Source organism: Plodia interpunctella, chromosome 5 (genome assembly GCF_027563975.2).
Source record: "Plodia interpunctella isolate USDA-ARS_2022_Savannah chromosome 5, ilPloInte3.2, whole genome shotgun sequence".
Classification (NCBI taxonomy): domain Eukaryota; kingdom Metazoa; phylum Arthropoda; class Insecta; order Lepidoptera; family Pyralidae; genus Plodia; species Plodia interpunctella.
In genome coordinates this window covers 6,755,002-6,771,262 of record NC_071298.1, presented here as the reverse complement: position 1 = coordinate 6,771,262, position 16,261 = coordinate 6,755,002, and the positions used below count along the sequence as shown (strand labels likewise).

The 16,261-nt window shown below is 33.4% G+C and overlaps 2 protein-coding genes across 2 annotated transcripts in view; one reads left to right on the top strand and one right to left on the bottom strand.

Annotated features, from left to right (window-relative positions):
• Window positions 1–19: 19 nt before the first annotated feature.
• hyx (hyrax) lies at window positions 20–9,301 on the bottom strand. Its single transcript, XM_053744819.2, has 12 exons — window positions 8,955–9,301; window positions 8,725–8,833; window positions 8,508–8,627; window positions 7,257–7,402; window positions 5,961–6,183; window positions 5,288–5,459; window positions 4,813–4,953; window positions 4,033–4,210; window positions 3,701–3,818; window positions 2,236–2,377; window positions 1,574–1,715; window positions 20–1,155 (listed from the first exon to the last, which is right to left on the bottom strand). Exons 1-12 carry the CDS (start codon window positions 9,083–9,085, stop codon window positions 1,119–1,121), a joined length of 1,659 nt encoding a protein of 552 aa, XP_053600794.1. The 5' UTR covers window positions 9,086–9,301; the 3' UTR covers window positions 20–1,118.
• A 312-nt stretch (window positions 9,302–9,613) lies between these two features.
• C3G (C3G guanyl-nucleotide exchange factor) overlaps window positions 9,614–16,261 on the top strand; it is a 32,749-nt gene continuing 26,101 nt past the window's right edge. Inside the window, exon 1 of the mRNA XM_053744898.2 lies at window positions 9,614–9,779. Within this exon, the coding sequence (XP_053600873.1) occupies window positions 9,743–9,779 (37 nt within the window). The 5' untranslated portion in view covers window positions 9,614–9,742. The remainder of the gene's footprint in view (window positions 9,780–16,261) is intronic.

The following is a 16,261-nucleotide window of genomic DNA, read 5'->3' as shown; positions in this document are numbered from 1 at the left end:
GTGAAATGAAATACATATATATGGTCAACAATTTATTGTTGTCACAAACAAAGATCACAGATCTTTGAACAGTTCAATACCATTTAAAGTATTTTGGCATCATCAATTCAATCTATAAATATCAGACGAATAAAGAAAGTACTAGATTCGAGAAACAAAAGCAAGTGTGTCTATGTATAAGCCTTATAAATTGTATAATGAGGATATTCCTTCAATGTCTCTAAACAACGTACGTCAAAAATATGTTTTTTAAAATAATAACTGTGATATAATATCAGTCTAAATTAATAAAATTAGAGTTCTTAATTAAATTTTGACGCGCTGGAATCAAATTGCAACCTTCGATCAACTTAATTATAAATATATTGCACAATTACAACAGTATATAAAGGTTTTACACTCCGATAAGTCATTGAACTATTGCCTATTAGCAATATTTATAATACCTACATGCAGCTGAAACTAAAATTTTGGAAGAGGGCAATTAGGCAATAAAAGGTCAACTTAAACAACTATTTACAAACAACTTGTCTAATGTCTAAAACGAATATTACCTCGTATTTATGAAAAAATTAATACACATGTTAAACTTATTATAGTTAAATTTCAATGTCAAATATCGAAAAGTTAGATAAGTCAAAACATAGGTAGTTTGAACAATAAATGTTTGGCTTTACATGAGGTTGTTTTTCTTCTATGAATGCGATAATTTTAAAACATGTAAAAACATGTACATTTAAATTGAGGAACCACTTTAGATTTTTTTAAAGGAAACTGACAATCCTTTATAACTCAAATGTTTTTGTATCTAAAATTTAGGAATTTGTATTAGAATGCATCCCAAGTTATGTCAATGTAAAAGGGACTCCTCAATCTAAACCTAGAGAGGCAGGCATTTATAAATTATATACAAATTAAAAATAAGTAAATACAGAACGTATTTAGTTATATAGTGTAGTTATTTCATTTTCATGTAAAATGCATTGGGCGCTGAAAGATAAGCCAAAATGTTCCTTAAATGGCATGAATTGACTTAGATTCATTTTGCTTTGAAGGCATTTTAGATATTCACATGTATTCATATTCTATAGGATAAAATTTATAAAGCTACAACAAACTTAAAACCTAAGATGTGGTTTATTCTTCATCATGTGTCTGAAAATGAAAAAAAGGATGTCAATCATTGTTGCAGTTTAAGCAGAGATGTAGACAGGAAAAACAACTGTTTTATGTAGCTATATTTGTTTGTGTAAAATGTACTTTTTATATCTAACGGAAACGAATGCACAATTACCTATGTGCACATGCCACGAAAGAAAGATTTGGTTTTATAGAATATAGCTACTGCGCAGATAAACCGTATATGTATATACGTGGCGTGGATTGTACCAAATTTCAACAAAGTCAAGAATAATTTTAGCACCCGAATCACAAATAATCTGTAAACATTTTTATAAAATTTTACACTACACCAGTCTAGTACTGGTTTGTTTCTTTATTTTGATGGGTAATGACGACGCTGTCAATGCTCGAAAGTTCACCGTATTGAAGGTATAGTTTAGTGTATACTGACTTGTCTAAAGTCTCCCAGAAGCCGAGAAGCACGGCGCGGTCGAGATGCCGCTTGGTGCGGCTGAGGTTGAGCACGGTCACCGCCCACCGCGCCACGTTCGCGTCCAGCTTCATCTCGTCGTACTTCAGGTGGAACGCGCATACTGCAAGTTGTCAGACAGCCTCAGCTTGTAACAGATCGCAATACAATATAACAGTACGCGTAGTGTCGTGCGTGGGCTAAGTGAGTGAATTCGTCAGTGGTACTGTGAAAATTATATTAAAACGTTTTCGAGTTCGAGAAACGTCGAAATTTTGTTAAAAAAAATACTAAGTACTAGTGTTAGCATCCATTTTCGCTGCCGCACATAGCCAACAAATCAATGTGGCATTATGACAACATTTGATAAAAGTGAAAACAACGCCGCAACGTGATTGGTAGGCTACGTATTGAGTGCGAAAAAAATGCGAATTAAAAACCGTGGGGATCTAAACACTGAGAACTGAACAAAAAGGTTTACTACTGGACTGTAGTCTATATAATTATGGTTAACTTTTCCGTTTATAATCACATGTAAGTGACTCGTATTTTTTATTAATAATGATCAAGATGCTTCATTCTGTTCACATTCTTCTCATCATACAACGCATGCATAGGAATAAAAGGGCTTACTTTGTACTTACTATTAGCAAAGATTTGGACGGGATTCCCATCCCATGGCCACCCCTTGAATTGCCAAGCCGGGCCTTGAACGAAAACAGCTACAACTCGGTCCCATTCGGCTGCTGACAGCCTAGCTGGGTTGTCCACTACACGGTACGGCACCTATCACAGTCACAGACGTGCAATTTGTTAATTTATTGTAAATTTTAGGTCCAAATAAATGTCATCGTTAGGCTAGTACTAGAATAAAATCCATATTAATATAAGGGAAGAAGTAAGCAATTTTAAAGTTTAGTTAAAATAATTATTTTGTTGTCAGAATGGTATAAACTGCAAACCAATTTCGAAATATTTGCTGACCATGACCAAATAGCTATTTTTGTTTGCCAAGCGTTTATAAATTATATACACAAAAGTTCGTCCTCCTGTCACGCTTTCATAATTAGACTGCTGAACAGATTTGGATGAAATTTTATATGATATAGTTGAAGCTCCGAGTTCAAACATAGGTTATCTTTTATTCTGTATGTCACTTGTGACTAGAAATGGCAGGGAAAGTTTGTAATACAAAGGATATAAATAAACATCTAACACCAAAGTCAATCTGAAAAGATCATATTCCTCAGGATATGAGGCTCGAGAATCGAACATGGCACAATGACCGTCAGTTAGGTCACAAAGATATACGATTAGATTAAACAAAACTTGCCTTAATTTCCTGAAATACATATTTAAAATAAATCAATGTCATGCATTTTCAGTGAATGAAGGATAAGCTAGGGGATAACCTACAGAAGAAAACAACAAAACCTAATATTTGTAAAATGTATTTTTATTCTTCTTTTGTCTATTTTTTGAGGGTTTTTTTAAATAAAGATATGTTGCAACTACAGAAAAAAACGGCCGTGTTAATTGGACTAGCTAGACACCGAGGAGGGTACTACTTACAATTAATTACTTCCTTACAATTAACTTATTTTTATTTATACTTTCATATTTACGGTTTTTGTATTTTTCCCTTTATCTGTAAAGTTAGCCCTCCTTCCTATCTCATGGTATTGATTCTCTTGTGAAACCGCAAAATATGGGGCAAAATGGTCTTATTGATCGCATTGACTTACATTTGATTTTGTCACACACAGCTACTAGAAATCGTATTTGATATAAATTTTAACTCGATACCTAGATAAATACTTTTTTGTAGCCTAAAAATTAAACATAAAAGTGGAAGCCCACAAAAATTGCCACCATCCATGAAAACTAAAAAATATTTTTGTTTCGTAGCCGTCAAATACACAACTGCATAAGATGAGCTGATGCTAAGATGCTTTTTATCAATTTAAATCATTTATTGTTTTACACAATGTACACAGTAGAGGAACGTGAGTCACCACAATCACTAAAAATCTAAGTAGGTACAATGTAATAAATAAATAATAAAGGGGCCAAAAACTAAAATAGAAAATAAATAACTAGAGTACCAACCGTAGTAGTGGTCGCATTATTGGGTATTTGATCAGCGGCAGCACCCTTCCTCCTCTGAAGCAACACTTCGTTCTCACGTACTGAGCCTTCTGCTTTCTTTTGCTCCACGGGCACGAATCTGGGTAATTAAAAACTGTGATAAAAGCTGTGTATTGGTTTAAGCGACATATTTAAAAAGAAATGTAGATCTAATTGGATGAAGCAAGCAAGGAGTAGAGAAGCGTTTAATAAACTGGGGAGGCTTACGCCATAGAGGCAACTTCCAAAAGCAAATGAAATTTTATGAAGAGATGTTAACGTTTTGAAGTGCATTTTTTAAAACAAATACTGACTTGAGATCCTGCAGCATATCTTTGACGTTGAACATGGATATGAGCGAGGTGGCGGCGGCGGGTATGATGATGATGGGCGTGCGCGAGGGCCGCTTGCCGCCGCCCGCCGGCGGCCGCGCCGCCGCCACCGGCAGCAGCTCCCGCCGCCCCGGCGTGCTGCTCGACATCGGACCGTTTCCTGTACCAATATATTTTTAGATATTGCATACAGTCGTTCATATGTATATTCAAAACATTTATTCCTTAATTAGACCTTCACGGGCACTTTGTCACGGAAAATATCTCAAAAAGCTACAAAATGACATTTCGGAAAGACCACTGCTGAATAGATATGCCGAATAACTCATTTAATAGTGTTAGTTCCTATCATGCCAGAAGGGCTTACCATTATTGTTTCCTACATATATATACTACATATACATTGTAGATTCTTTTGTACTGTCACTGCTTTTATATGGGCAATAGGATATTTTATAACTACTGTATATATCATGATCCTTCTCATCGTCGCGTGTTATGCAACACGCGACGAGGGCTGTGCCACTGCGAAGCCTTAGACTTTGATGATTCGGCTATGATTTATAACAAGTTTACCTGACCACAACCCTCTTTGGGAATGCTATAGTTAACCGTAAGCTGCCAAGGCTATTCGTCGCTTAGTCGCTTCATAATATTATCGGCTTTATGTAAATCTAGAAAATAAGAAAGAATGTTTTTCGGTGTTTTAAAACTATAATGTTTCGGCATGAATATAGGTAGACCTAAAAATGCTAGGCTTACGTGGCATCTGTCGTGGATGATTAGGTGTCTGGGGTGCGCGAGCCGCGACGGGTACGCTGGTGGGCCCTTCGGGAACCAACACCGACTTTAGTGTCATTCCATGGTATGTGCCCATAGTGTCGATTTTGAAGCCCTCAGTTTCTGAAAGTGTAAAAAAACAAATCAAAAAATATATTAATTTAAGTTTCGGTAATTTTAGGACATTCATTATCTCATATTTTTTATTTTATTAAAGAAATACCAATAAAATAAAAGGCCAATAAAATGTTTCCCTCTCCATTTCATAACATACATAGTATTTAAAGTCGGAGTTCCTGGTAAGGACACATATTTTACGAAGTTTAATATTACAGCTATAAAGAAAAATGTAGAATCTGAAAATCTGTAATTAGCATTGACATATGTTATGATATTTGTGATTATTATAAGTGTTTTGATTTATTTATAAATAAAAGAGATAAAGGAATATAATTACCCTCTTTTTGCCTATTAAATCTTTCCTGATCGTATCTGTTGTACTGAGTTTGTTGTGCAGGTAAAATTGTTGGTTGAGGCATAACAACTGGTGGAGGCCGTGGGATCCCAGGTCTGCCTTCCTCTCGAGCTTTTATACTGGTCAATAAAGCTACAATGCTCTTGGAAAAAGTCTGCAAACAAGATTAGGTACCATCAAATAATTTGGACATTGGCCTGGCTTGAACATGCTCAAGGTATTAAGATGAGGTATCTGTGTCTACACAATATGATTGATGATTTGTTGTCCTTCTAGACGTGTTCCTCAACAGCGAATCTTGTTTCATTTTATGAGCATATTGATGATGATTGATAATAATAACTAAAACTAATATAATGTTGATCGACATTAAATAAGCACACACTTCATCTAGTCAATCAATAATGTAAAAATTTCAAATTCACTTACATATTTATTTAGGAATACAAAGAATATAATATAGTACCTGTGACACTGGCAAAAAGTAATGTTTCCGTGTTCAAATAAAACTATTACTAACTAGTAATATTAATATTGTATTTAGTACTAGGTCCTCCTAGTACAAATTAAAATGTGATTAAACAAGGAATTTAATATAATGAAGTAAGTGAAATATATTTCTTTCATACGTGTGAAGACAGAAGAAATTATGTACCTTTCCATTACTTTGTAATACTGTTGTCCTTGTTCTCCACTGTCTCTCTCGGCTGATAATATCTTTGGTCAAATCCACATCATAATCGAGGATCGCTCGCAAATCAGATCCAACCACTAAGTTGTCTGTATAATCATTACTTTTTATAGTTGTCCTCTTTTTAGCTAAACGTTTTGCCTTAATTGCAGCAATTTTCTCCACTGACATAGCATCTGATAGTGACCTAAAGTGGGATAAATTTCGTTACACAGACATTTTAATAGGTCTTTATACATACCTAACAGAATAATATTATAAATAGATAGATAGATAAAACATTTGTAAAACAACAACACAATACACAAAAAAGACTAAAAAAAACAAAATAAAACAGTATTCACATAGCACAATTGAACAAGTGTACTGTGTTGCAGCAATACAAAAAGGCTCATCTCAGTACACATATCACCCAGACACTGATCAGATGAGACCTGAATCAGTGTGCGAATGGTGTGTGTGTGTATATTAACAGTGAGGAAGGAGATATATAACTATGATTGATATATTACTTATACAATAAACATTGACTATAGCTACTTACACGTACACATAATAAATAAAGAAAAATCAAATACAACATAGGTAAATTAGTAAAGGATGCTAAAGTACATAAATCATATATTACAATACATACACTTTCATAAAATAAACAATTTAAAAAATATAACTTTACTCTAGTGGCAACACCCGCTACCGGCAGCGAAGTGTACAGTAAATTTTTTGTGAATTTAGAAGGTAGGCTCAAGATTTATTTTTAAAGTTACAAATAGAAGAAAGAAGTCTAATTGTAGGTGGTATATTGTTCCAACACTTCGTCGCCTGGTATCGGAAGCTGCCCCTAAACACAACTGTTCTGGGTCCGATATACCAGCAAAGGAGGACGACAAGATCTGGCATTTGGATTAGGGTTGAATTGCAGTTTCTTATATAAATATTCAGGAGTGTGAAGTTTGACAACGCCGAACATTAGGGTGGCCAGATGCAGCTGTCTAGGCGATTCCATGTTAAGCTTGGATGCACTATTTAGAAAAGGAGTGATATGACTTCTGGGAGGCACATTAAAACAAAACCTGCAACAGGCGTTCTGTACACGTTGGATTAGGCGACGAGTTGTTTCCAAGAGACGGAGCCCATAAATCAGGTCACCGTAATTAAGCCGCGACAGTATAAGGGCCTCGCACAACCTAACACGTACCGCGCTTCGGACAGCAGATTCCGGATTTAAATAAATAAATAAAGACTGTAAAATCTTCTTACTTAATGTTATCAACCGTGAGGGATGCCTCTTTAGGAGCATCAAGACGAGCTGCAAGTTGCTCTCGTACTTTCTGCACATGAGTTTCTTCAATTCGAGGTTTTTTAGCTGCAGATTCTCCACTATCATTGTCATGCGTACGTTTAACCTATATAAACATGTAATTTATTTTAAAACTTTGTGTGATTGAATTGTAAATGTAAATTATGTAAAACCAGTAGATTTTAGGAAAGAGAATGATCACATTTTGTGAAATTCATGTATATGTCACAATAAGATGGCTAAAGTTGTTGACGCGTGAAATAAAAAATTTCCTGTGTCTCACTTCAAAAATGACGAAGTTTCATACAAACTTGCAATCCCTATTTCACCCCTAGGGATATAATTTTCAAAACCAATTAATGCATTATTATTTTTTACCAATTACAAATTTAAATTTCATGTGTCTTACTTCAAAAATGACGATGTTTCATACAAACTTGCAACCCCTATTTCACCCATATAGGGATGTAATTTTTAAAATAGAATGCATTATTATTTTTTACCAACTCCAAATATAAATACAAATTTCATGTGTCTCACTTCAAAAATTACAAAGTTTCATACAAATTGGCATCCCCTACTTCAACCCCTTAGGGATGGAATTTCGCAATATGCTTTCTTAGCGGATGTCTCCTAGTCCCAATCTGCTAAATTGTATCTTCATGGGCTCAATAGTTTTCGAGATTTCATGATATGAGAGTGTTTTTCACTTTTATATAAGTATATAGATTTAGTTTAGTGATAATGGATTACTAGCTGCGCACCAAGGCTTCGCTCCCATAGGAATTTTCGGTATAAAAAGTACCTAGTTAAGTAGTAAAGTGTTATTCCAGGTTACATTCCACCTGTGTATCAAATTTCATAACAATCAATCCAGTAGATTTTGTGTGAAAGAGTAATAAGCATGTATACACACGCACATACATCCTCACAAAACCTTCATATTTATAACATTATGTAAGTATTTTAACTAATTACAGTACAATAGTAATAACTCACTTTATAAATCTATGTTATGTTATATCCCTAGGGACTTATATTATGGCTTTTTTATCATACTGCGACATATAGGTACATAGTGAACAAATAAACTAGTATACATATAACAGCATAACTTATGAATTAAAATTACAAACATGAACAGTAGAACCAAAATGTATGTAACATTATGACAACAGAAAGTAATATAAATACACAAATAGAAAACTAACCTGTGTTGGTATTTCCAAGGGTGCACTTTTGTCAATTGAAGCACAGGTGGCAGTTTCTCCATTCAAGTATGCCAATAGCTCTTTACGATCTGGACGGCGTACAGCAGGAATATTAGCTGCCTAAAAACCAATGTAAGATACTTAATAAAGCTTTGCTCTATTTTAAGGAAGTAGGTTTTTAATATGATCCAACTAGGCAACACAATTCTTTACTTACAGCTGCTTGTCGCACATACACGGGATGCGTTAATTGTATGTTTTTAAGAATAAACAGAAGACATTCAAGGGTGTAATATTCTTTAACGTGTGAGGCATCCTTTCCAGACCTAAAAACAAAGTTATTTTTATGTATTGTTATAAAAATTCAAAAAATTATTTGAAGTATATTAGGTACCTAGTTGTCATTTCATTTCGTAGAAAATTTAGGATTTAATTTTAATTACTTACCCCCACATGAGATAGTTTGTTTTAACATTTTTCGGCCAGGAAAACTCGCCAAATATAATCTGATTATCACGTTCAATTATCTCCTTTTTATTTACGTTATATTGCCGAAGCAAACTCAATGGATCCGCCATGATTACCTACGTTGTTGATGTATGCCTCGTAATTTCACTACCTACTTCCAGACCATACAGTCAATTTGTTTATAGCTCTGGAACTTAATTCACAGCAATGCAAGGGCACATATTAATAAAGTTTATGTAGTAAAATTTAATGAAATAATAAACCACGCGAAAACCCGCGACACGACAGACGATTCACCAAAATAAATCTCAGCATAGACAAAATATCTACAGACAAACCATAAACTAGAGATGAAGGCATAGAGAATCTATTTATATTCATAATTTCACTGGAAGGAGACTCTATATTTTTGCAAGACCGTATAAAAAATCGTAGTATCTAGTTTTCCTTTGCACTATTGGAAACAAAAAAAAGTTTGCTGCGCTGCGGAGCCGGTGTCCAACTTTTTTTGTACAGTCTGATACAAACTATACAAAGCCGGCAATATTGTAGCCTACCTGCTACGGTACCGTGCTTTATTTTTAGTTTATATACCGGATTATAGATGGCGCTGACTGTTGTACACGACGTAAATCAAGTAAATGTTTTTAAACATGGCTGCCGGTCTGGTTTAGTATTGATAATTTGTGAAAATTCACTATTTTAATTCAATTTATAAAATATCTTCTTTAGTTTGTTAATATGCCAAAGTGGAAAAAGTAATTACAATGACTTCTACTCCAAAGACTGAGAAATGTGGACAAGGTAAGCTATGCGTAACATTAAACTTTTCTGCATAAATAATTTCAAACATTCCAACACTTCACATTTCTGTTTTTAGATTTGTGCATAGATTATACGTGCGTTATAGATTAATATTCTTTAAAAAATCCATTAATTCATTTTACACATTTGTCCCGTCGGTTCTCGTTTCATTTCATAGGTAGGTACTAAAAATTTACTCTCGATACAAAATAATGTCTTGAGCGACACCAGTTTATATTTGGACTGTAATTTGGTAGGTAGGTACCTACTTTTATTCATTATATGAATAGTAGAGATATTGAGTAAAGAGGGTCTGCCTGTCCAAATCGTCAATATAAGGTTTGATATTTTATCTTGACACTGGGCTTCGCGACGTCACAAAACCAAATGCAACCGGGACAATGCAAAGATTTCAAACGTTTGAGTAAAGGCTCTTGAATCATTCTGTTCTGAAGAACGAACACCCAATATTTTCCCAATTTTTTTTAGACCAACCTAAACTCATAGATTAGAAAAACTACTATTAGTAGATACTATTCTTAATTCTCTACCCAAACCCAGAAAATACTGGGCTATGTAAAAATTGCTATATTTTCAAGAATCTTTGTTAAATTAAATAATAAATTACAATTTTAAAAACTTTGAGTAGATAATTATCCTCTCTATCTATCCTACATATAAATTATGTTCAGAAATGTTTGTATCAGGACTTTTTTATTAATAACATGATTACAATTTATTTTGGTATGTAATTTATATTGATATGTTTTGGGGATAAGTCCAATGATATACATATTCCAGTAAAATTATCAAACAATGTATAGGTATCAGATTGTGCAGAGATACACATAGGTAGGTAGGGACATAATATTACATACCATACATAACATTAACTTTTATGTGTTAAGTTCGAGTTATAATATAAGTGATGTGGATAACATGATTTACATTATAATTTGGGGCCTTGGGGGTCTGCTCTCAAGCCTCCCACATTAATAAAAATTACCCTATAAATGTGCTATTTATTGTATACCTAGTAACTACTAATCAGAAAACTGTTGAGGACCGTAGATAAACTATCATAAAATATGCATAGGGTATGGAGATAAAACATCACCTGTTTATTTCTATTATAATAAATACATTAAATAAATCATTACAACAATTGTACCATCTCAGAAATAACAACCAACTGTCATGACAACATTTTTCTCTTTTCTAGAGATTAAAACTCTTTACTCTAATAAAAACTTACAAATAATAAATTCAGTCATATTTATTTTATTAGTCTAAATGTTAGTTACTCAATCACCTATTTAGGTACTAAAGTACCTAAATAGGTGATATAATCAAAACCTATTGAAGGAAGTAAACTTCCTCGTAACCATAATTTTAATTGCATTTCAAACTTTTCACTTTCGACTAGATATTCATCTAGGCATCCAGGCAACATTTTGATTCCTCTAAAGTTATTATAATTATTTTCATGTATTTATTAATACACTCAGACTGTAGTGTTTGTTAATTTAGAGATGAATAGATCACTGCATGTTTTACAATTTGTATACCAACTTTTTTGTCCACTCGTTGTGTTTTACCTTGTTTATAATTCTAAAAAAATATTTGAATTCTTGTCTATAATTTTTTTATATATTTTTATAAAAGCACTACAGTGCAATGACTATTTCTGCTTATATCACCAATTTATAATTATGATTATGATATTCAAATAAATTAGAATAATAAATAAAGTTATGTTACAATAACATTTTTTTTAGAAGAACTAGTGAAAGAGATTGATTCTCTTTTTGTGACCCTACTACTATTAGCAAGAGTTTTGTAAAGGTGTGAAGACGAAGAGATAATAAACATTTCAGGATAAAAAGTACCCTATGTGTTATTCCAGGTTATTATTACCAAATTTTATGACATAATTGTTATAAAATTTGGTACATGGTTAGAATACCTAATCCAGTAGATTTTGTGTGAAAAAGTAACAAACATGCATGCATACATATATTTTCATCGATAGGATAAGTAGGATTTCCATCCCAACTAATACTATGAATTGTTTGTTGGTTTTTTATACTAATCTCTTGATTTACCCATCGTCGTCGATTACCGAAATATAATCAAAACCTATTGAACAACTATTGAACAGATAGTTCGTAAGTCAATATTCGGGCGAAGCAAGCGACCTGCCACTCGCTCGCCTTTATTACAGCAGCTTTTATGTAGCTAGTATTCGCAATGTACTTGTGTTTAGAGATCTTAACGGGATTGGACTAGCTCTCTCAAATAGGTACGCTACTTGAATTATACATTCCAGTGTAGGTATGTTTTAGCGGAGACGCGGACTCATTCTGCGATCTATTATCTTCGATTAAACCATTTTGTATGGACATTTTGATATTTCGCGGAAACCTAACTTTTCAGGTAGTACTTAGGTAATAATATATTTTATATTATAACATTATAAGAAATATAAAAAAAAATGTTTTACCCTAGAGAGATGTCCTAGAAGAGGTAACAAACTTATTTTCGTATTTATAATATTAGTCAGGATACACATTTTAAAAGGTATCTAGGTAAAGTACCTATTTAGTTTCTATGCGATTGGTATTTTACGAAACAGATATTTTTGAATATATTTAAGTTATATAAAAAAATTTATAAGGCTCATTTACTAAACAGTTAGCCTAACGATTCTACTTGTCTGCAGTCACGACACAAATGGGGCTTAGACGTGATCGCGGGCATCCGTACGCGTTCCAGTTGACTCGTCGAGATAATGAGAATAAACTGACGGTTACTAGATTTATTCTATGTACCTATGTGGAGTGGAGTATGCCCGGTGGTCCATCTACATGGACATTCCGGTTTAGAAACTAAAACTGAACTTTTTCTTCATCCTCTCCACAACGGTGAATGAGTAGGGAGAGGAAGTAGCGTGGCGTGGGGAACTAGAGTGGGAGTACTATCCAATCTTGAAAGTATAATCTTTATATACCACCTGTTCAATCACGGCAATTTACATTTATAACTTATCTCAGGTTGAATAAATATACATAACGAGAGTTTTCATGCGTTCGGAAGTATAAAAATTAACGTTTAGTTCCATAAAGTGTTCCATGTTTTTAACATGTATGTAGTAATCACAAAATTTATTACATGAAATATAACAGTAGTGGTACAGGCAACAGCACATCAAGTTACCATGCATGAACCTGTATGACGCGGTAATAGTGGCGAGTTTACAATAAATTTGGGTAGTTTGATGTGCTGTTGACTATACATCCGTTGCATCTGCTAATTTTCTTACACGGTTCTTACTAAAATGAACAGTCATATCATAAACATAATAATTCTGTTTTTTTTTTACCTGTGATTAGGTCACTTGGGTTTAAAGTTACACTGCATATATCATTATTCTGCCATATTATTGTAGCTTGCACAGTTGCACACCCGTTATGAGGAACCCATTTGCACATAGGTACTTCATGTTACCTAGATTACTCCAACACATATTTACATAACGTCTTTCATGCAAATGTTTGTTTGAGTGCATCAATTCAATTCTCCTCAGTGCAAGTGAGAAGCCTTAATCTGTAAGGTTATCGCTATAAAGACGCATCAGTTAAAAACTTTTCGATGGTCGATTGTCCGAATGAAAGTGAAAAAAAAACATTTAAAAGACTTGCCTGTTTTGGTTTGTGTAGATTTCGACATAGGTACTTAATTTTACGATGTTTAGTAGGTATCTTGAATTCTAAGATCATGCAATATTCGATGGTGGTATTCGGGTATTATCCATTTCCGACAGAAGGTCGTTGTTTTTAAGAGGTTTGATATTAAGATGACCTTATATTTAATTGCTGAGGCCATTCTAGTATGTAATTTATCTCGATTACCAAATGAACAGATCAAAACTGTCTATAGTGCGGAACCTTTAGAAATGTATGGTTCATGTTGTAAAAATTATTACGTAATAAAGCAACGCAAAAATGTCCTATATTTATGCAAATATTAATTCGTTATCAAGTTTCGTGTATAGAGAAAAATTGGGAGAGGCTATGTTGATGTTTTTTTCACTGACGAAGCGCTTACACAATCACTCACTGCCTGGTCAAGTTCTGCTCCGCGGTTCTCTACCGTCCGCAGAGGAAATAAATTTATTTACTACAACCAAACGTAATTATAATATTAACAGGTTCCACTTGTATTTTCACATACTTTCTTTCCCGAGCTATGTAATAAAATATTATTCAATATGTCTTATAAAGAGTCTATTGAATAAAACTGTCGTTGGGATATTACACAGCTAGTATGTGTATTACACGTACATTAACTTTTTCTTCAGCTATTCATACAATCGTTATTTTTCAAACTGCAGTTGATGTTTCGTACTACAGTTAATACCTATTGCGGACTCGTGTTGTGGTCGTAATGGGATGCTTTGTCACCGCAATATTGAGCAAACTCTTCGGGCACGAGGTGACTTTCGCAATTTTTCCACAAAAAACTTTTCAGGCGAGTTACTCGTTATTTTCTAAAGTAAAGTATCTATTTCGAAAATTGTCTTTACACTATCATGATTCTTGAATATTGGAGTCAAACTTAAATGTCCATCTCAGATTATTTTTATTTATAATATAAATACGTTTGTGTCTGGTAATATTACAGAGGCTGTGGTTAGTGTGCTCAGCCAGAGTGTAACGTTCGGGCAAGGTGCTTGGAAGCTTATGATCCCGTTAGGCTAGGTATCACGATCGGGGCTAGTTTATTGGAAAGTGAACTGCTTTGCCCATAGCTGGTGGCCACGTTACATCTACAGATCTAAAGCTACAGAAAATTAATTTCGTAAATGCTTTTATTTACTCAGCAGTTACTATTACTGTTGGTTGATTTCTTCATATTCCATCTGACTGACTGTCATGGACATTTTTTATTTTTGGTTATAATACAAAATGTTGGTAATTTTCTCTTAAACAATCACCGCTAGCTTGATTTCAAGTGGCCAATACCGTACGGATTTGAGTTCTTCCGGGCTTGTAATTATTGAAAGTTCTATAGACTCTTGTGTCGTGACTTGCTAATATCATGGTCGTCAAATGAGATGGCTTACTGATTCGTCAAAGAATTTGCCGTTTTTGACATACTCCTACTCCAATTGAAATTAAATATTGTGTAGGTATTTGTAATTAACTGTCCTTATTTCCATGTCATCAAAGTTTGTTATAATTATGTAAGTACAAAACATCATTGTTTATAATATTATAAGCAAGACAAAATTAAAAATAGCTGCCTGCCACTTCATAGGTACATTTTTTTATTTTGGATCAATGCTACTTAATTTATATAATTTGGCTTGATATTTGCCTGTTGCGTGCTAAGGTGTAGTTATTTATCAATTCATGGATGCCATTGCACGCAGCCCTGGTAAAGCTACTAATGGTCAAGTGACACAGATCTAGCACACTTCTAAGATGTGAAAATCTAACACTCTTGACTTTAAAAGTACTAGTGCGACATACCTACCTAGATAACAGAATTTGTAGAATGTTGCTAATGAGCAAACTCATTTTTAAATTAAAATGGGTAATGTCTTGGTGTATGGTAAAATCTGTAATCAAGTTTTAATTAGTCGTTCAAAAATTACTTCTAATGCTGTGTTTTGGTAGTTATGTTAATATATATGTACATACATACTTATGTATTTCAAAATTTCCTTTCGCTTGTTGATAGCGGCGCTTTGCTGTAATATCTGTTAGGAGTTACATAGTTAATGATCGCAATTTTTCTGTTATAGCGAAACATACATATATCAATATTCATATTAATAATCTTTTACAGACATATATACCCAATTAACCATTAATCTTATCTATTAATAATTTTATATCCTATTAGCTTTTTCCCGCGGCTTTCATTTCTTAATATGAATCGAAGTAAAATTTCAGTTATTATTATATCGCGTATCTAAGATTGCTTGTAAAATTTATTTATTACTATGATTCAAATTCGTATTTTTGTTTCATACAAACTTGCAACCCTTATTTCACCCCCCATAGGGATGTAATTTTCATAATCTAATTAGTGCATTATTATGTTTTACCAATAACAAATTTAAATTAAAAATTTCATTTGTCTTACTTAAAAAATGAAAAAAATCTTTAGGGATGGAATTTCGAAATATCCTTTCTTAGCGGATGTCTCCTAGTCACTATCTACCTTCCTACCAAATTTCATCTTCATGGGCTCCGTAGTTTTCGAAATTTCGTGATACGTGAGTGAGTGTTTTTCGCTTTTATATATATAGATAGATTTTCACCTTTCAAAAAATAAATCTGCTCCCAATTTCTAACCTCTTGGTAGGTTTCCATTTTTAATATGGCTATTACTATTCTACGTTTTGCTGTACTGTACATAATGAAAGCCGTAATTATAACTTAATGAGCTCGTTACGCACTTGACGTGTAAAG

Bases quoted from the DNA above. Each gene is read 5' to 3' on its own strand.
- hyx (XM_053744819.2), bottom strand. From the start codon at position 9,085: ATGGCGGATCCATTGAGTTTGCTTCGGCAATATAACGTAAATAAAAAG. The intron at 7,403-8,507 runs GTTAGTTTTCTA...ATGTTTATATAG, and splicing joins CCTTGGAAATACCAACACAG to GTTAAACGTACGCATGACAA. The intron at 2,378-3,700 runs GTTGGTACTCTA...TGACTGTGATAG, and splicing joins ATAATGCGACCACTACTACG to GTGCCGTACCGTGTAGTGGA.